The sequence below is a fragment of the Biomphalaria glabrata genome, chromosome 18 (genome assembly GCF_947242115.1).
Source record: "Biomphalaria glabrata chromosome 18, xgBioGlab47.1, whole genome shotgun sequence".
Lineage (NCBI taxonomy): Eukaryota > Metazoa > Mollusca > Gastropoda > Planorbidae > Biomphalaria > Biomphalaria glabrata.
The window spans coordinates 7505173-7527392 of record NC_074728.1 but is presented as its reverse complement, the minus strand read 5'-3'; the positions used below and the strand labels follow the sequence as shown (position 1 = coordinate 7527392).

At 37.6% G+C, this 22220-nt stretch overlaps 1 protein-coding gene across 1 annotated transcript in view; it reads left to right on the top strand.

The window, feature by feature from the left end:
- Nucleotides 1-17129, top strand: part of LOC106074113 (uncharacterized) — a 70858-nt gene extending 53729 nt beyond the window's left edge. The window contains exons 24-28 of the mRNA XM_056017798.1: nucleotides 192-310; nucleotides 7218-7296; nucleotides 12737-12843; nucleotides 13943-14015; nucleotides 16712-17129. Coding sequence (XP_055873773.1) covers nucleotides 192-310; nucleotides 7218-7296; nucleotides 12737-12843; nucleotides 13943-14015; nucleotides 16712-16724 — 391 coding nt within the window. The 3' untranslated portion in view covers nucleotides 16725-17129. The remainder of the gene's footprint in view (nucleotides 1-191; nucleotides 311-7217; nucleotides 7297-12736; nucleotides 12844-13942; nucleotides 14016-16711) is intronic.
- The last annotated feature ends 5091 nt before the right edge of the window (nucleotides 17130-22220 follow it).

The following is a 22220-nucleotide window of genomic DNA, read 5'->3' as shown; positions in this document are numbered from 1 at the left end:
CTTTTTTTTTCTTTCTTGCTTTTCTAATGTCCTGCGTTGTCTAGTAGTTTAAGTTCCTGGGAGATAATTACCTCCCTTTAGTACTCTTAATTTGCCTTAACGTAAAAAAAAAAGAAATGTCTGTTCTTGTGTATTCTAGCAGTTACGACCCTTGCTAATTTTGTTCGTGTCTTTTTCGTTGTGTTGAGCAGGTTTTGCAACAACCCCCCTCCATCGAGTGGCGGGAAAGACTGCATTGGTAATGCCATCGAAATAAAATTGGAAAAGTGTTTCGTAGGCATCCATTGTAACGATGTCACCAGATCTCCACGTTAGTACATTTAGAGTCAAACAGTAGTTCAGTGCAGTGGCATAGCTACGGTAGGGAAAGGGGGGTCCGAATTTTTTAAAAATTCCCCCCTCCGGGCCCCCATTTAAGGTCCTCAAAGTGAGTGTCCGAATTTTTTTTCTTTTACATTAAATATTGAATATTACGCCATTATCCTATATCATGAAGTCTAATGTCAAAATGCAGCTGCCCCTAAAGAGTTCAAGCCTCTCCGGACCAACAACTCCCTAGCTATGCCACTGGTTCATGTCAGGGGGAGGTATGGCGAGAATGAATATTACTTTGATATTTTGGTATGATTGTTATATCCCCTTGTTGTGAATGCAAAGTGTTGCACGTGTTGTGAACTGAGTGATTAAGTCTTCGTTGAATGTGTGAGAGAGTGTGTTAGGTCAGTAAGGTCTTGCTCCCGGTCCAGGAAGGTTGGACGTTTTCTTCCTGGACTGGTATTTATGCATTTATATATTTATATGTTGATGGACTGGTGTTTTGTGTATTACTATTTCATAAGAGTGATATAATTGTGTGCTTTATTAAGTATTAAAGTATTATCGATATTCATGAATATAAGGAGTTAGAGTTGATGTATATTAAGTGTTCGTATTTGAGTAAAGCAAGTCTTAATGAATTATAATGGAGTAACCAAGAAAGTATCAAGCAATTATTATTTAGTATTCAAGACACCCCTAGTGAGCCAAGTTAAGAAACACAACAATAACTAGAGTCAAGCAGCAATATATAATTTGAACCCCTGACAGTTCAGTGGTTCCCAAACTTTTTCCTTGTCGGAACACTTCGCACTTTCTGAGTACTTAGCGGAACTCTTCACACTTTCTGAGTACTTAGCGGAACTCTTCACACTTTCTGAGTACTTAGCGGAACTCTTCACACTTTCTGAGTACTTAGCGGAACTCTTTACACTTTCTGAGTACTTAGCGGAACACTTTACTTATTTTTTTTTCTAGAGAGGTTAATTCACGTGGTGGCCTACTAGTTAATTATTCCAGTAGTTCGTGGAACACTTATTATGGCCTCGCTGAACACTAGGGTTCCACATAACACAATTTGTGAAACACTGACACTGCAGTAGTTAATTAATTACTCGTATCTAGCTGACACTGCAGTAGTTAATTAATTACTCGTATCTAGCTGACACTGCAGTAGTTAATTAATTACTCGTATCTAGCTGACACTGCAGTAGTTAATTAATTACTCGTATCTAGCTGACACTGCAGTAGTTAATTAATTACTCGTATCTAGCTGACACTGCAGTAGTTAATTAATTACTCGTATCTAGCTGACACTGCAGTAGTTAATTAATTACTCGTATCTAGCTGACACTGCAGTAGTTAATTAATTACTCGTATCTAGCTGACACTGCAGTAGTTAATTAATTACTCGTATCTAGCTGACACTGCAGTAGTTAATTAATTACTCGTATCTAGCTGACACTCTTTGAGCGTCAAAGGATCTGAGCGTCTAGAAAGAGCCTCCATGTCTTATTATTGTTAGTATCAGCGGTACCATTATCAGGACACGATTAGGAATGTGGCCACACAGGTCATTTATTTCATCAAAATGTGGCCACACAGGTCATTTATTGCATCAAAATGTGGCCATACAGGTCATTTATTTCATCAAGATGTGGCCACACAGGTCATTTATTTCATCAAAATGTGGCCACACAGGTCATTTATTTCATCAAATGTAAACGTTTTGTCTTAGTGACAGTGACGTGACTACTAAAAAACCAAGACTAGATTCTGACGTGCAATAAAAGCGAACACAGAATACTCTTGGCAGACTTAAAGGAATTTCGGCTTTAATTTCTGGAGTAGATATTAAACTCTTTCTCTCCTAATTGACGATGCCAAAGTTGATTTGACCCCCATTAAACTAAATTAGTTTTTGGATTTATAAACTTTAATTTGTGTTGTGTACAAAGAGCATGCTTTCTCCTATGATTCAATACCAAATATAACAGTTTCTGATAACAAACAAAAAAGTTTAATCATAACAGGAGAGTGAAATACAAAAGGGTAAAACGAATAATACTATCGGAACGAGAAAAATAATTACGGATGGAAAGAGTTAACATAGCGACATTCGACGGTTCCGTTCATTACATATTAAGCTTCCTGTTCGACATCGTCCACCAGCGTCGATTATTTTCTGCACTGTTGGCCTTTCGCCTGTGTTAACTCTTTCTCTCCTAACTGACGATACCAACGTTGATTCGCTCAGGACGTGTTAAATAATAACGGAGAGAAAGAGTTAATTGATTTGGTTATTTGAGTGTTACCACCTTTAACTCTTTCTCTCCGTAATTATTTACCACATTCTAGTGGAATCAACGTTGTTATCGTCAGTTAGGAGAGAAAGAGTTAAGACTCAGTGGCGTAACTAAGGGGGGGAGGGGGGGGGAGAAATTTAAAATCCCCCCGGGCCCCCACCTAGGGGGGGCCCCCAAATGGGTGTCCGAAATTTATTTGTAAATACATAAATTAATAAATTTGATTGACAAATAGTGTCCACGGGTGTCTTTTTTTTCAACATTTATGGATTAAAAATTTATCACAAAGACTAAACCTAGATCTAGGTCTATCAGTACGTTGACTTTGTTGACATTTTAAAAATATTTTTTCCCACAGAGATTAAAGTTTTTTTTAAAGTTAGTTTTACATTTTAAACTTTGTTGCCACGAATAAAACTGCATGATATACAGCGAATTACAGGTATCTTGTTACCTTTACTAATAATAGATCTAAATGGCGAGTATTTTATGGCTACACTAATTAACCTTGAAGCAAAATTTACAGAATCGAGTATAACAGATCCAAAAGTTATTCTTAATAATGCAAGAATAGTCCATTATTCGGGTTTGGCGTCTATAATTTCAGAATTAAACTTCACACTCGAGTTATTACCCCTCTATTCATCTTTCAAATCCAATGGAAACTCTATTTTTATTTCCATCTAATCCTTTTGCTTTCGCACAAAACATAAACAACAAACAATAACGTAATATCATATAATATTAGCACATCCTTCCTTTTGAAGTTATTATCACACCCTTCCTTTTAAAGTTCTTAAGAGTGATATCTACCATTTGGGGGCCCTATGCAAAACTGATCGCGCGGGGCCTAGTCTGGGTAGGGATAAGCATAATGTCAAAAGTTTTTTTTTTAATTTGAAAATAGGCCTACTTTCGTCTTTGCAATACATTTTTATCAAATGAAAGCTCGAAATGCCACTTTTTATTTATTGGCACCCCAAAATGTCAATTTCGTCTATTCTTAAGGAGATTTGAATAAATTAAAAAAAAGTTCAGGACTTTATCGTATATTTTGCCTTTTCATGAGATTTCCTGGAGGCCCTGGAAAATCAGGAGGTCACGAAAACCCTGTTATTTTATATACGTTATAATGGTTTAATTTAATAATGTACACTTAGAATTAGCGCGTGTCCTATGAAAGCGCGGGGTCCACTGCGACCGCATAGGCTGCAGAGGCCTAAGGCCGGCCTTGTCTAGTAGGAACTTTAACAATTCGTCCACTTCTGGTTGTCTTGACTGGCACAACAAGTTCTCTAGACGTTGGTCTATAACTGTCTGTTTCGTTTGTTCCAACAGTTTGCAGTTCATTGTCTCCATCGGTATCATAGTACCTAGAGATGTCTTCATCGAAACTCTTATTCAAAAAGCGTTGATTTCTTCTGTATGTTTTTCCGTTTGTTTTTATGATGTAAGATCTGGGTGCTGAATGTTTTTTATGACAACTGCTTTCTGCCATGTTTGACCTAGACGAACTCTCCGACAGAATAATCTTTAGGTAGTCTTGCTTTTGCATTGTATTTCACTTTGCTTTTCATCTGTCGTTCGTTGAGTAATGTCTCTGCATTTTCAGCTACCGATGGTTTCAATAGTTTGGGATCAGTTCGAATGATTCCCTGAGTCTTCTACTCGTCAGAAGTTGTGATTGTGAATACGGCAGTTCACTTATCGGAGTATTTCTATACTCGAGCATAACGAGATATGGATATTTCCCACTTTTGTATGCTCTGAATCCTTTTGCTTGCGCACAAAACATAAACAACCAACAATGACGTAGTACCATATAATATTAGGACAGAATCTTCTTCATGCAGTGGAAAATTAAGAATTTTTTGCCTATCTTGAATTCTGGTCAAAGCTCTTGCTCCCAATTAATATAGTTCGGAAGAAACTACAAAAGTCTGGACTGCATATATGGAAAGCTGCTAAAGAAATTAGTACCCTTTCATGCTTTCTGCAAAATGATGAGAAACTGACAAAAACCCAATCCATCAAAAAAGCAAAAGAAGGCAGTGAATACTATGGATTCCCTGTAATCCCTGTGGGAAGCGTGGTCGAGAGGCGCTTAGGGTTCAAGTGCGCTTGAACTTGGCTTGTCTTGGCTACCTAGAAGGGGACTCGAGGTTCGACACCCGACTCGGGCAGAGTTGCGTTTACTGAGCGCCTAAAGGCAGAACGGAAAACCAACTCCTAGATTGGACCAAAGCGCTCTGAGCATGCTATAAGCATGAAAGTAACGCTATATAAAAGCTATAGAAGAAAGAAAAGACTTGATGGGAAGTTGAGTTCTAATGTAGGACTGTCAATAGAACTGCAATTCAAACGTGTTGCGACAGAAGTGCTGGACACATTTCATATGGAGATGAAGGGCAGATTCCAAAGGCTGGAAAGAAAATAGATACCTTTGGGTTTCTTCTTGAACCAAGACACCTGTTAGATGAAGACCCGCTTATGACAAACTGTGCTACTTTTCCTGTTTGTATGATGTCATTGATGCACGAGCACTTTTCATCAACAAACCAGTAATACAATCACCAATAGACATATTGAGGAAACAGGCTTCATATGGTAATTACGTGTGCTCAAACTTTGCAACCTCCTCCGAATACCGCTAACTCAGGCCACTTCCATTACGTCATGTGAGAGATCATTCTCAAAGCTCAAGTTCATCAAAAGCTATCTCAGGAGCACAATGACACAAGAAAGGCTTATCATGGCTTTAATGTCAGTGAAGTCACAAATACTAGAAAGTATCGATGTAGTTGATGTTATAGATGTCTTTGCTGCACAGAATGCACGACGTGAAGCGATATCAATTGAGATTTGTCACTTGTGCATTATTTAACTAATAAACAAAGCTTTTATTCATTAAAATAGTCTTGATTACTTTTTGTTAAGTTTACTGATATACTGAACCAATTTGATTTGGGGCTTATATATTTTTGTGTACATTATTCCATGTCATATGTCGAATGTCAAAATGCAAGGGGCCCCCAAAGAGGTCAATCCCCCCGGGCCCCCAAATCCCTAGTTACGCCCCTGTTAAGACTTGAGTTCACAAGACACAGAACGGGAGGCGCCTAACGCTTAGGAGTACTAGACACCATGATAGCTTAGAATATTGGACATGATGGATACTTTTGAAAACAAGAGCGAATGGGCAAACGAGAGCGGCACAGCTCAGCAGCAATGAAGCTGGCTAGAAGAAGAAGAATTAAACAAGAGCGGATGGTGGCCTGGTTGTGTGGTATGAGCTCTGGGTTGACGTCTCAATTGTCCTGGGTTCGAGCTCTATCCGCTGTCATCCACGTCGTTCTGCGGCAGGTTTGGTGTGGATGTAACTAATCTTCAAATATTGCAGGAACATCTGGATTATGTAGAACAAATTAATCATATAAGGATTATGTAGAACAAATTAATCATATAAATGACTGTAAACGTCTTCCCGTTGCAATTTGCGACTTAAGTAAATTTGTAAGTTCCCTTTTCTGTCTTTGTAATTTATTTGGGTGGATAATATTAAGGTTATCTTTTTCTTTGGCCAACGGTTGACGATCAAGGTGTCCTGTGGCCAGCACAATGACTAACCGTTTTTAACCTTGCTTACGTCAGGCACTTATTAGAGGTTGGTGGACTCAGTAGTGCTTTACAAATTCATAATTTCAAAATCTCAGTCTTTACCGAGATTCGCACCCAGGACCCCGGGTTTGGTACACAAGTGCTTAACCCCTCAGCCACTGCATTGCGACTGAAACAAGAAAAACCTGGTCGACCCCACCTCAGGTAAGGAGGTGTCATCTAAAAGAAACTTCAAAGCACTGGACAAGGTTGTCTTCTACATAGTCTAAGGCAGCGGTTCTCAACCTTTTATGCTCGGCAACCCCTTATCACAACCCCCCACTCTGCCGCGACCCTTTTCCCCGCACACACACATACAGCAATAGAAGAGTAGACAAAAACAAGCCATATTTTCGATCGTCTTAGGCGACCCCTGGAAAATCGTCAATCGACCCTCAAGGGGGTCACGACCCACAGGCTGAGAACCCCTGGTCTAAGGGATGATAAAAAAATGATGAAAATGAGATGGCGATAACTTCAGCTCTGTAAGAAAAGCGAACAAAAAATGGCCTGTTTTCTTTACCACCAAAGCGAATGTCACCTGTATCTGTGTTGCAAGTGGACGGGAAAGTCTTTCCATGATAGGGCTCTTTAGCCTTATCTTATCTTATATAATACAGACGTTACTTCAAAAAAGAAGATGATTACGTCCTACGCGTCATGCATTTAGTCATGCATATTAACCAATGACTTCAATTCTGCCAAGTCACTGGTTTTCCTGGCTAGCTCAGGCAACCCATTCCATGCTCTGATAGTCACACGAAAACGTTGTCCACGGGATGAGCCATAGTCGTTCTACCGCTGAAGGAGTCCAACACAAAAAGATTTCATGAATTTGAATGTATTCTTGTCGAATCTTATATTTTTATTAGGTATCTGTGAGTACATTTTGGACACTTCAATGACTACTCCCTGGTCCTTACACTTCTATTGTTTCAGGAAGTGATGGCCAGTTTAGTGAATGGTCAGACTGGGTTTGCGTCAAAGACTGTGAGTCTTTTCAAGAAGTCAGAGCGAGGTAAGTCACACGTATGAACTAACCTGGGCATGCTACCCTGCCTCATAGTGGCGCCCGGGTGGAAACGATCGTAGGAGGAGACGATTAGGCTAAAGGGTAGCAAAACAAGACTCTGGTGGGGGTGCCTGAGGGGGTGCGAGAGCATCCTCATTGCACTGTGCGGAGTTATAAAAAAAACTCCCACAACCTTGTCACAATCCAGGCGCCGTTCCTCAAGGGGTAGTTACATAAATGGCGTGTCCTGCACGGTTAGCCTGGTATAAAAAAAAAGGAAAATGGTGGAGGTCCCGATGCACGCGGTCTCTGGCCGGGAGTCTGACACCCCGCCAGACAGTGTACACTGTTCTCATTCAGGCCGGTGAAAGGGAGCTCGTGTTCACTTTTGCGGCCTAGAGTTCCAGGAGTCGAAGGCTCAACTCTACCTGACAGTTTCAAGAAGAAGAAGAACCGGATGTAAATATTGACATTGCATAGAACAGGAACAGGGAAACGAACATTTCCTATTATTTTGTATAATCTCGGTATGGCTGTCTTGGGGGAATACCATAGTTGATCATCTCAGTACCTAAAGAACTGAACTCCTGATTTTCCTCTTTATTGACTCCCGAAGATGAATTGCCTTAAGTTGAAGGCTGCATCAGCCCAAGGCGAAGCATAATGGAAGTTCCATATCAGAAAATTTATACCGTGGGCCCCAATATAATAGAGAAACCAAAAAATGAAGACTGAAATTATAAGTTATAAACCGTCCTGTATCTAAATCAACAAATAAGTTAGATTTATAGTCGCCGATAGCACCAGTGTGCTTCATTGAGGAATCATGATCACTAGACCAGAAATAATGTTTCGACATTTCACCAAATGGAAGAAAAATGGTCTTCTAACATTTGCAGTCTAACAAGTATATCTAAACAATGGTCTTCTAACATTTGCAGTCTAACAAGTAGATCTAAACAATGGTCTTCTAACATTTGCAGTCTAACAAGTAGATCTAAACAATGGTCTTCTAACATATGCAGTCTAACAAGTAGAGCTAAACAATGGTCTTCTAACATATGCAGTCTAACAAGTAGAGCTAAACAATGGTCTTCTAACATATGCAGTCTAACAAGTATATCTAAACAATGGTCTTCTAACATATGCAGTCTAACAAGTATATCTAAACAATGGTCTTCTAACATATGCAGTCTAACAAGTATATCTAAACAATGGTCTTCTAACATATGCAGTCTAACAAGTAGATCTAAACAATGGTCTTCTAACATATGCAGTCTAACAAGTAGATCTAAACAATGGTCTTCTAACATATGCAGTCTAACAAGTATATCTAAACAATGGTCTTCTAACATATGCAGTCTAACAAGTAGAGCTAAACAATGGTCTTCTAACATATGCAGTCTAACAAGTAGATCTAAACAATGGTCTTCTAACATATGCAGTCTAACAAGTAGATCTAAACAATGGTCTTCTAACATATGCAGTCTAACAAGTAGAGCTAAACAATGGTCTTCTAACATATGCAGTCTAACAAGTAGAGCTAAACAATGGTCTTCTAATATATGCAGTCTAACAAGTAGAGCTAAACAATGGTCTTCTAACATATGTAGTCTAACAAGTAGATCTAAACAATGGTCTTCTAACATATGCAGTCTAACAAGTAGATCTAAACAATGGTCTTCTAACATATGCAGTCTAACAAGTATATCTAAACAATGGTCTTCTAACATATGCAGTCTAACAAGTAGAGCTAAACAATGGTCTTCTAACATATGCAGTCTAACAAGTAGAGCTAAACAATGGTCTTCTAACATATGTAGTCTAACAAGTAGATCTAAACAATGGTCTTCTAACATATGCAGTCTAACAAGTAGATCTAAACAATGGTCTTCTAACATATGCAGTCTAACAAGTATATCTAAACAATGGTCTTCTAACATATGCAGTCTAACAAGTAGAGCTAAACAATGGTCTTCTAACATATGCAGTCTAACAAGTAGAGCTAAACAATGGTCTTCTAACATATGCAGTCTAACAAGTAGAGCTAAACAATGGTCTTCTAACATATGCAGTCTAACAAGTAGAGCTAAACAATGGTCTTCTAACATATGCAGTCTAACAAGTAGAGCTAAACAATGGTCTTCTAACATATGCAGTCTAACAAGTAGAGCTAAACAATGGTCTTCTAACATATGCAGTCTAACAAGTAGAGCTAAACAATGGTCTTCTAACATATGCAGTCTAACAAGTAGAGCTAAACAATGGTCTTCTAACATATGCAGTCTAACAAGTAGAGCTAAACAATGGTCTTCTAACATATGCAGTCTAACAAGTAGAGCTAAACAATGGTCTTCTAACATATGCAGTCTAACAAGTAGAGCTAAACAATGGTCTTCTAACATATGCAGTCTAACAAGTAGAGCTAAACAATGGTCTTCTAACATATGCAGTCTAACAAGTAGAGCTAAACAATGGTCTTCTAACATATGCAGTCTAACAAGTATATCTAAACAATGGTCTTCTAACATATGTAGTCTAACAAGTAGATCTAAACAATGGTCTTCTAACATATGCAGTCTAACAAGTAGAGCTAAACAATGGTCTTCTAACATATGCAGTCTAACAAGTAGAGCTAAACAATGGTCTTCTAACATATGCAGTCTAACAAGTATATCTAAACAATGGTCTTCTAACATATGCAGTCTAACAAGTAGAGCTAAACAATGGTCTTCTAACATATGCAGTCTAACAAGTAGAGCTAAACAATGGTCTTCTAACATATGCAGTCTAACAAGTAGAGCTAAACAATGGTCTTCTAACATATGCAGTCTAACAAGTAGAGCTAAACAATGGTCTTCTAACATATGCAGTCTAACAAGTAGAGCTAAACAATGGTCTTCTAACATATGCAGTCTAACAAGTAGAGCTAAACAATGGTCTTCTAACATATGCAGTCTAACAAGTAGAGCTAAACAATGGTCTTCTAACATATGCAGTCTAACAAGTAGATCTAAACAATGGTCTTCTAACATATGCAGTCTAACAAGTATATCTAAACAATGGTCTTCTAACATTTGCAGTCTAACAAGTAGATCTAAACAATGGTCTTCTAACATATGCAGTCTAACAAGTATATCTAAACAATGGTCTTCTAACATATGCAGTCTAACAAGTATATCTAAACAATGGTCTTCTAACATATGTAGTCTAACAAGTAGATCTAAACAATGGTCTTCTAACATATGCAGTCTAACAAGTAGAGCTAAACAATGGTCTTCTAACATATGCAGTCTAACAAGTAGAGCTAAACAATGGTCTTCTAACATATGCAGTCTAACAAGTAGAGCTAAACAATGGTCTTCTAACATATGCAGTCTAACAAGTAGAGCTAAACAATGGTCTTCTAACATATGCAGTCTAACAAGTAGAGCTAAACAATGGTCTTCTAACATATGCAGTCTAACAAGTATATCTAAACAATGGTCTTCTAACATATGTAGTCTAACAAGTAGATCTAAACAATGGTCTTCTAACATATGCAGTCTAACAAGTAGATCTAAACAATGGTCTTCTAATATATGCAGTCTAACAAGTAGAGCTAAACAATGGTCTTCTAATATATGCAGTCTAACAAGTAGATCTAAACAATGGTCTTCTAACATATGCAGTCTAACAAGTAGAGCTAAACAATGGTCTTCTAATATATGCAGTCTAACAAGTAGAGCTAAACAATGGTCTTCTAACATATGCAGTCTAACAAGTAGAGCTAAACAATGGTCTTCTAATATATGCAGTCTAACAAGTAGAGCTAAACAATGGTCTTCTAACATATGCAGTCTAACAAGTAGAGCTAAACAATGGTCTTCTAACATATGCAGTCTAACAAGTAGAGCTAAACAATGGTCTTCTAATATATGCAGTCTAACAAGTAGAGCTAAACAGTGGTCTTCTAACATATGCAGTCTAACAAGTAGATCTAAACAATGGTCTTCTAACATATGCAGTCTAACAAGTAGAGCTAAACAATGGTCTTCTAACATATGCAGTCTAACAAGTAGAGCTAAACAGTCCCAAGAATTACCTTTATAATAAGAAATGTTTTACAAATAAAATAAGAACATAAAACTAAAATGTTATTTCACCTTGGTTGAGCCAATAATATAATACGTATCCTCTGTTTGGGACCCGTCAAATCAAGAAAACATTAAGAACCTGGAACAGAACACAAATATGTCAGTAAGATTCATAACAAATGAATATTCACATTTGATTAGGATAACACCTTTAGTAAAATCACTAAATTTAGAAAGCCTTCAGGAAAGAAGACTCAAAAGTAAAGTAGCAATTATACATAAAACACTGAACCATAATCTTCAAATGCAAAAACAAAACCTAATAAAATACTAAGATAGCCACAAAGGCACAATCATTATCCCATATGCTTGGACACATTTATACAAATGCTCCTTCTTTACTTGTGCTATTAGAGCACGGAATGGGTTGCCTGAGTCAGCCAGGAAAACCAATGACCTGGCAGAGTTTAAGTCATTGATTAACATGCATGAATAGGAACACGCGTATGATGTAATCATCTTTTTTTTTTTTTTTTTGAAGTAACATTTGTATTTCAGAAGATAAGTTACGAAATCTTGAATCCTAGTAGAGACTTAGAGCTAGGCTACTAGACATACAGCCATAGAGTTCTGTTTGAGATTTCAAATTTTTTTTTCACTAAAAAATATCTTTGTGCCCTGTGCGAGACCCCACTAGTCGGAGGCCCCAGGCGGATTCTTAGTTTACCTTTGCCTAAGGCCGGCTCTACTGTAATTTGGTTTCATTTCCAAGGCCTTAATATTTAGTCCGAATGAACAAGCCAGGGACTGGACTTCGCCATTAGAGACTATTTTAAACGCAAACCATTTAGGAGTTGTTGGTATTTATTGACAGTAGAACCTCAATTCCATTTATGAAAAACTGGAATATTTCCATTTGATTAAAAATACACCATTAGTGAAATCACTAAACTTAGAGACACTTCATGACAGAAGAATAAAAAGTAAAATAGCTTTAACACATAAAACACTAAACCAGAACTTACAAATAGAAAAACAAAACCTAATGAAATACTCAGAAAGACTCAAATATAGAGGCACATTCCTTATTCCATACGCTAGAACAAATTCATACAAGCAGTCCTTCTTCCCTAGTGCCATTAGAGCATGAAATGGGTTGCTTGAATCAGCCAGGAAAACCAACAATTTGGCAGAGTTTAAGACATTGATTAACATGCATGACTACATTGACATATGAAATGCGAAGGATGTAATTATTTTCTTTTCTGAAGTAACATCCGTAATATATAAGATAAGATAAGAAGATACCTCTGCCAGGGTTAGAGATTAGATTCAGAATGTCAGGCTTAATTTTTTTTAAATTATTTCAGAACTTGTTTAAGAGGAGGTTTACAATGTATTGGAAACATGTCAGAATTAAGGACCAAGATCTGTTATAAAGGAATCCCTTGTCTAGAGGACACAAGTCAAAGGTCATGTAAGTATTCAAGACTAACCTTATGGCTTCTTAGTGCATTTGTTTCCTACATAGGAGGCGCTAGTGGTTAAGTCACATTTTTATGAAAATTGAATTGGTTACCAATATAGTCACCGGCACTCTGATTGACTGACTAAACTTCCCATGTGTAGAAGTAATGATAGGTGTACGTAGTGCTGAAAAAAAATGTTAAGGTGGAAATATGTGCTTCCATAGACACTTTATGTTGATGGGACGCCACTTTCAGTAACCCCTTAAAGGAAAATGGCGGAGGCTCCCGGTGTCCTCGGCCTTCGGCCATGCACAGCCAAGCATGCGTCGGGGGCCAAAGGCATTGGAAACAGCAATGCTTTACATAGGCATTTGACTCGGGTCTCTCTCAAACAGAACTGTGTTCCCACAGGTTTTTTCTTTTACTGTTTGACGTCCAAACAGGTTTTTTTTTTCAAACTTAGAGCTCGAAGAGTCTTCGGCTCAGCTTTTAAGACGATCAAACGGTGCCCATGCATAGGGGACACTACTCAGGTAGCCAAGATGGCAGATTAAAGTTGTTATGATCTTAAATGTTCTTATGTCAAGTTTGTGTACATTGAACTATCAATCGTAACACTTTATATACGAAACTGACTTGACCACCATGTTGCACTGAATGGTATAAACAAAAGTAACACAATTTACCAGTCAATTTACCTGTCAAACCACTACATTGCTTTTTTGCCATACAACATACTATCATATTATAGCAGGCTACACTATTTTAGCCCAGAATAAAATAAGATATAGAAAAATCATGAGAATATTGCTTTCTTTTTCTTTTAATAGAAGAAGGGGTCGTCCAATCTCATTCAATAAAAGAAAGGAATCAAATCCAATCTATTTCAAATCTATTTCAATACAAGAAGAGGGTGAAGTCCTATCTCATTCAATAATTAAAGGGGTCGTATCCAATCTATTTCAATATAAGAAGCGGGTCAAGTACTATCTCATTCAATAAAGGAAATGGGTCAAATCCAATCTATTGTTTTGGTATGTTTAGTTGTGAATAAAAATGGTTCAACTTTTTAAAATAAACAGCTAATCTTCCTACTTTCTTTGTCAGCTTCAAACATGAAATACGGAATGGTCATATTTTTTCTCGTACTAAGTGCTATTGTACTTCCCTTGTGTCTTCGGTAAGTGTCTTTTGTTTTTCCCTTAGGTGTGTTATACAATAGGGTTTCAGCAAATCTATTTCGGGAAGAGCTGGGACACTATCAAAAAGCTAGCAAGAGACCGTGGAGAGTGGCGTGTTTTTGTCAAGGCCCTATGTTCCATGAGGAACTTAAAGGAGTGATGATGATGATAGAACATGTGATCAGTAGCGCCACAGGATCTGCCAGGCTGTAGCACGGTGTGCCACAGTCTGCCATAGGGTCACCAGCTCCTGATTTTTCCTCAGGGTTGTCTTCTGAAGCCTTTCCGGTGTTTGGGTATAGCCGCAGGGCAGCAGAGGTTTGGATTCAGAGTTTTCCTACTCCTAGATGGGTAGCCAACCAAGGCCAACGAGCCCCTCATGCCCGAAGCTTACTGGTTTAGGCGCCAGTTGCTCGCCTTTGCCCCTTCTCCTGTCTGTCGTAACGGTTCCGCCAGGCTCAGTAACTGAACCACACGTGAAGGACAGGAGAAACAATCACATTCTTTTGGAATACTTCTTTATAAACAAAACGTACAATAAATCTCTACGATTAGACATATTTTTACCAATTGTTTTAGCAGAGTTTCATGCTTTTAGCTTTCTCAATCTACTTGTCTCGACCAGCTGGAAAAAAAAAGGAGGGGGGGGCTAGAAAGAGGGTTATCTGGGTGAAGGTTATCTGGGTGAAGGTTATCTGGGTAAAGGTTATCAGGATGAAGGTTATCGTGATAGATTTTAAATACATTTTATATTTTAAAAAATGTACGACATAAATTGGAACTCGAGGTCTAAAGGCTTGTCAAGCCACTTCACTAACCAGTGTGCTACCGAAGTGCTCAGTATTGATCTATCATCCCCCCCCCCCAAATGGGTCATGATGAACTATAAGCATCAGGGAAACCTATGAGCCTACAAGCTTCAGAGAATCCCACCTATAGACATCTGTTCGGTAAAGCCCATCTGATGATTCAATATAGAGTTGAATCCCTCAGAAACAAGGCTACAAATATATGTCACATTTAGGAGTACCCCAGGATTGCAGAACATTAGGGTAAAACATACTGCCTGGAAATCATTTGAGGCTATATCTACTAATTAATACATTATATAAAATACAATAATGACTTAAGATATACTTAGCCCAAAAATCTCCAGAGCAGGACACACTTCTTCCGAGTACCCCAAGACACACGACACGACCAATAACTAACAAAAAATATGTACAATTCACAACACAGGTCCAGTTGTCAAGCTGGTAACTCAGGAGTAAGTTGCAACTAAACACGGTCTACATGCCCTTAGATAAACTTTGTAAGGGGAATCATTCCTGTCTTTACAATTAATGAAATATAGTTATTGACTCAGGGGCACCCTACAAATCCCGAAAGACATAAGTCCAAGTATTCACAGTTATTCGAGCCCAGACCCCCAGGTTTTTAAAGCCATGCGCTTAACCACTCAGCCGCCGCGCCGTTCATAAAAAATAATTAGTGTATATTTTATTAAAATACATCGCTTATAAAAATTTATGTATTCTGTACACTGCATTTACCAAAAAGGTCTGCTTTTTATGGATTTAGCCTAATGTATGAAAATGTCATAGTTTTTTCATACAAAATAAAGTCTGTGTTTTTTTGTCGCCATAGAAGGTTGACAAATGACATCAACATTGCGATGAATAATGAATCTTATGATAAAAACTCATTGCCAAGAATATCCGAGTCTTATGTCTAGTCAACACACACAACGTTCATTTCAACAGTATCAACATCTAACATTGTAACACTAAGATGATAAGGTCAAGGGCACAGCATGATCAGCTGAATGCCGCAGAGAGGCAATTTCAATCGGACATTTTATCAAATATGGTTTATATGATAATACTTTATTGTTATTATTTCGTATAGCTCTATTTGTGCTAATTAGCATGCTCGGTACACTTTTACCTCCGTACAAATTGGCATTCTTAGTGGGTGTAAGACTTCCTTGGAGAAAGCTTCCTTGGAGAAGACGTCTTGGAAGAAGAGATCCTTGAAGAGGGCTTCCTTTGAGAACACTTCATGGGAGAAGACTTCCTTGGAGAAGACTTCCTTGGGGAAGACTTTCTGGGAGAAGACATCTTCGGGAAGACATCTTTGGAGAAGACTTGCTTGGAGAAGACTTCCTTGCGGAAGACTTTCTGGGAGAAGACTTCCTTGGAGAAGACTTTCTGGAAGAAGACTTCTTGGGGAAGACTTCTTTGGAGAAGACTGCCTTGGAGAAGATTTTCTTGGAGAAGACTTCTTGGAGAAGATTTTCTTGGAGAAGACTTCTTGGGAAACACTTCTTTGGATTAGACTTCCTTAGATAAAAGTTCCTTAAAGAAGACTTCCTTGGGTTAGACTTCCTTGGGTAAGCCTTCCTTGTTGCTAGAAAATATCAGTAGATGAATTTGAAAACCATCAGGTTGCGAAACGATTTATTCTTATTTGTTCTTATCACTCAGTCTATCATAGTTATTAAGGAAAGATATCAAACGTTTTGATTAACTTTATACCCGTTGTATACATTTCTATAAATTTTAAGCCAAAACATTATTTCATTACATCTATTTAACCAAATTTCCAGAAATAGGTTATTTTTAAATATAGTACATTGATTTACAAATAACTAGGTCAAGATGGTTTCTAACGTACATAATTTTGGCACTTTCAGGTTTACTTTCTGAATTGAAAGCTGTCACATGCCAGTCTAATCCTCCTTGAGAGTGATGGGCCAGGATCGAACACGGAACCATCGAGACCACAGTCCAGATTGCATACGATACGACCATGTATTTCCAATATTGCTTGTATAATGAATATAAGGGCCAAGTGTGGGCAGTACAATTAATAATCTTTTTTTTTTTTTTTACTTTCATGAAAGTGGTAAAAATAGATTGTTCTATCGTGCAAGAATTAAGAAGAAAACAATAATTGTTTTTTTCTCTATGAATTTTTATTTTTTATTTTTATTTTAATTTCGGACAGGTATTATGTATTTTATTGTTAAAATAAAGATACTATTTGAATGTAAATTGGTATTTCTAAGTATATAATATAGATTAATATAGAATATACCTCTGTTTAAGTTAAAGGAAATATATTTTAAATTAACTGATTATAAATTAGAATTGTTTGAATAACAATTTATAAAAACAAAAATTGTGTTTTTATTGGTCCTTATGTTTTTGTGTTCATTGTCTTACTTCGTCTGCATTTCGGCCACAGTCCAACTTAGTTATAGCACGATGGACACCCAACCTACGGACTGCTGGCCATATGCGGGTTGTGACTTGATGCTATGCTTCCATTCAAAACCATCTACCCACGGTGATTAATGCCCTTTCAAATGCTCACACACCAGCACATAATGTCACCTATTTCATGAGTTTAAAATGGACTTATCCTTTCTTCATAATGCGTCCTATTGGGCCGGCCTAGGTCTAGTGGAAAGTTGGTATTAGAACCATGGGCGTTTTTCGACTGGAAATTTGGTATTACTACCCAACCTAAAGAAAACCTAGTTCTACTGGATAGTTGGTATTACTACCCAACCTAAAGAAAACCTAGTTCTACTGGATAGTTGGTATTACTACCCAACCTAAAGAAAACCTAGTTCTACTGGATAGTTGGTATTACTACCCAACCTAAAGAAAACCTAGTTCTACTGGATAGTTGGTATTACTACCCAACCTAAAGAAAACCTAGTTCTACTGGAAATTTGGTATTACTACCCAACCTAAAGAAAACCTAGTTCTACTGGAAAGTTGGTATTACTACCCAACCTAAAGAAAACCTAGTTCTACTGGATAGTTGGTATTACTACCCAACCTAAAGAAAACCTAGTTCTACTGGAAAGTTGGTATTACTACCCAACCTAAAGAAAACCTAGTTCTACTGGAAAGTTGGTATTACTACCCAACCTAAAGAAAACCTAGTTCTACTGGATAGTTGGTATTACTACCCAACCTCAAGAAAACCTAGTTCTACTGGAAAGTTGGTATTACTACCCAACCTAAAGAAAACCTAGTTCTACTGGAAAGTTGGTATTACTACCCAACCTAAAGAAAACCTAGTTCTACTGGAAAGTTGGTATTACTACCCAACCTAAAGAAAACCTAGTTCTACTGGAAAGTTGGTATTTCTACCCAACCTAAAGAAAACCTAGTTCTATTGGAAAGTTGGTATTTCTACCCAACCTAAAGAAAACCTAGTTCTACTGGATAGTTGGTATTACTACCCAACCTAATGAAAACCTAGTTCTACTGGATAGTTGGTATTACTACCCAACCTAAAGAAAACCTAGTTCTACTGGAAAGTTGGTATTACTACCCAACCTAAAGAAAACCTAGTTCTACTGGAAAGTTGGTATTTCTACCCAACCTAAAGAAAACCTAGTTCTACTGGAAAGTTGGTATTTCTACCCAACCTAAAGAAAACCTAGTTCTACTGGAAAGTTGGTATTTCTACCCAACCTAAAGAAAACCTAGTTCTACTGGAAATTTGGTATTACTACCCAACCTAAAGAAAACCTAGTTCTACTGGAAATTTGGTATTACTACCCAACCTAAAGAAAACCTAGTTCTACTGGATAGTTGGTATTACTACCCAACCTAAAGAAAACCTAGTTCTACTGGAAAGTTGGTATTACTACCCAACCTAAAGAAAACCTAGTTCTACTGGATAGTTGGTATTACTACCCAACCTAAAGAAAACCTAGTTCTACTGGAAAGTTGGTATTACTACCCAACCTAAAGAAAACCTAGTTCTACTGGAAAGTTGGTATTTCTACCCAACCTAAAGAAAACCTAGTTCTACTGGAAAGTTGGTATTACTACCCAACCTCAAGAAAACCTAGTTCTACTGGAAAGTTGGTATTTCTACCCAACCTAAAGAAAACCTAGTTCTACTGGAAAGTTGGTATTTCTACCCAACCTAAAGAAAACCTAGTTCTACTGGAAAGTTGGTATTACTACCCAACCTAAAGAAAACCTAGTTCTACTGGAAAGTTGGTATTTCTACCCAACCTCATCCTGGCCTGTAGATAGAACAAGACTAGGAGAAAGACAAATAGAGACAGGCAGACAGAGACAGGCAGATAGAGACACAGAGATACAGAAACACAGAGAGAGAGAGAGAGAGTGATAGAAAGACAGAGAGAGACAGGCAGACAGAGACACAGAGACACAGAGAGAGAGAGAGAGAGAGAGTGAAAGAAAGACAGAGAGAGACAGGCAGACAGAGACACAGAGAGAGAGAGAGAGAGAGTGAAAGAAAGACAGAGAGAGACAGGCAGACAGAGACACAGAGACACAGAGAGAGAGAGAGAGAGAGAGTGAAAGAAAGACAGAGAGAGACAGGCAGACAAAGACACAGAGAGAGAGAGAGAATGATAGAAAGAAAGAGAGAGAAAGAGGGAGGTAGAGAAAGGGAGAAAGTAACTAAGAGAAAGAGGGAGAGAGACAAAGAGGGGAAAGTATTTATCATGTAAATTTGCACTAAACGCCCTACCTGACCTTTACACCAGGTTGCAACAGAAATATAACATGATACTCAGAAGCATGCTACACCATATTTTTACCTAGATCAATCTGTTTGGAATTATTTTGGAATACAAAGAACATACAAACATGTATGTGTTTTGATATTTTTACAGCCTACATTTTGTTTGTTAACAGTGCTTTATAAATAAAATTATTATTATTAAATTATGATTATTACTGGTCAAATAATTTAATTATTATTTTGTATTTAGTAAGGTTTGATTTAAACCTCGAGTACTAATTACATAAGGCATGGAGGCCGCGTGGTAAATCGCTTGTCTATCTAACCGAAAGTAAGAAGTTCAAATTCCTGTACGAAAGGAAAATTTGAACTTGGGAATTCTTCGAACTCTCTTAATATGGAAAGGACTGTCAACCGAGTTCATCTCATAATCATTATATAAGTGTAATAAGTTTAAATAAAACAATTTTTTATCATAGAGTATTGTTTTCGGTCCCATATGAAATGTGTAGACGTATTTATCTTCTCTTTTGCAGTGGTATCTTTAATTTATAAGATCTGATAAAGCAGGGGTTCTAAACCTGTGGGTCGCAACCCCCTTGGGGGTCGATTGACGATTTGCCAGGGGTCGCCTAAGACCATCAAAAATTAGGACTGTTATTGTCTATTCTTCTATTGCTGTGTGTGTCTATTGGGGGGGGGGGGGGGTCGCGGCAGAGTGGTAAATTGTAAAAAGGGGTCGCCGAGCTTAAAAGGTTGAGAACCGCTGTGATAAAGGAAGGGTGCACGTAAAAACAGCTGTGACCGACAAATCTCATTATATTTATAAGCACACTGAATAACTTTAACAAGGGATGCAACTGACAAGAAAATTTAAAACATACACATTCTATCGATTACTTCCCTTTGACAAATATCTGGTTAAAGAAAAGGAAAAAAAAATTCTTTGAGCCCCAGTTTGTTATTTTAGCGGGTCCCGAAAAGGGAAAATAGGCTATTAGTTTTGTGTGGTTTGTCTGTCTGTCAGTCCGTCAGTCCATCCCTTTTAGATCCCGTAAACTAGAAAAGATATTGAAAATCCGACATCATATTTTAGTCCATTCAAAAGTTCTGATGCAACGGCTACCTTTTATTTTTCCTAAAAGCGAAAAATTTAATTTTTAAAATCGACTATTCAAGACGTTTTTTCATAAAAATACACAATTTTTACAACTATTCATTGTTAATTAGGGTTCGCTAGTCCAGGTATTTAGTAAGGTTCATTAGTATTAGTCATAGTTGTAACACATTTATGCAAACGGTTTTAGATTTTTTGTAAAAAGTTGTTTTTTTTTTACAATTGTAATTCTAAGTTAGATAAGTTATGTAATACTAACTATTACATTTACAAAAAATGTTTACTACTGTTTATTATGCATATAAGTGAAATATAATTTAAAACAACAATTAATAACCAGTTTTTCATACTATCGGGTGAACAACAGTAGCTAGGCACAACATACGTCACTTAACTACAAGAATTTTTTATTTTTTTTTACAGAAATGTTTTTTATTCTTGAGACTTTGAATAAGTGATTGACCCTTTGCAAAACAATTAGATCAATTAGATAATCATTACATGACATCAATTAGGCCGAGTACATTTAGCTTCAGCTTTACTTTTACCTATCCCTTGGTCTGATGGACCGTTGGGGCGCCACACAGGATCTGTCAACCTTCCTTCTCCAGTCTTCTCTATTATTAGCCTTTGATAGATATTCATTCTGATATTCTTTCTGAAAATATTGAAACCTGCCTTTTTTTCATGCCTGGATGGACCACTTCGGGGATCGATTTTGAGTTTGTTTCCACACAAACTGTCTATGTAACCTTGTTTTATTTTTTTGTTAATTTACATAAGGTAGTGCAGCTCATAGATGCTTCGCGAAATTAATTACATTGAGCTATAATTCCAGGCGAAGGAACCAAAACTGAACTACTGGTGCGGTTTGCGCGCTGGACGGTCGTTTGGACTTATCGATGGTCCCGGGCTCAAACCCTGCCAGCTCCCATCTCCCGTCTTCCAGCGGGAGGTTTGGATGTCGCAGTTATCTATGTAGTTGTATAGTAGAATTATTTCACTAATTAATAGCGCCGATTTCATCACCTATTGATGACGTCATTTCCATGGGTATTTATTTTGTGCATTAGGTGATATCCCCTTGTTACTTCGTCATATTTTATTTTATGACGTAGTAGACTTTCGTCGTAGATCGTTTTGTTCTTTCTCTCCATCTTGGGCTGTAGAGCCAAGCTGTAGATCTTTGGAGCTCTTGAATTAGACGTGTGTCTTCGTTACTGGATAACCTTAGCGTTGACCCGGTTATATAGTCTTGGGTTATCCTGACCCCTGTTTAGTGGTCTCAATCTCAGTGTCAAGTTTCAGTCTCAGTTTCAAGTCTCAGTTTTAGGTTACAGGACTGAGGTTTTCATCTCAGATTTTCTGTCTGAGGTTTTCGTCTCAAGTTTCAGGACTCAGGTTCGAGTCTGAGGTTCCAGATTCCAGACTGCGAGTTGCTATATCCAGACCTGGTGGTGCTTTGTGAAGTTGGATGCTACTATAAACTTTTACTGATGGATCGTTGGTGAACAGTTTCTTGGCTGGAATATAGACCTACGTGTATTGCCAGTTGTTGTCT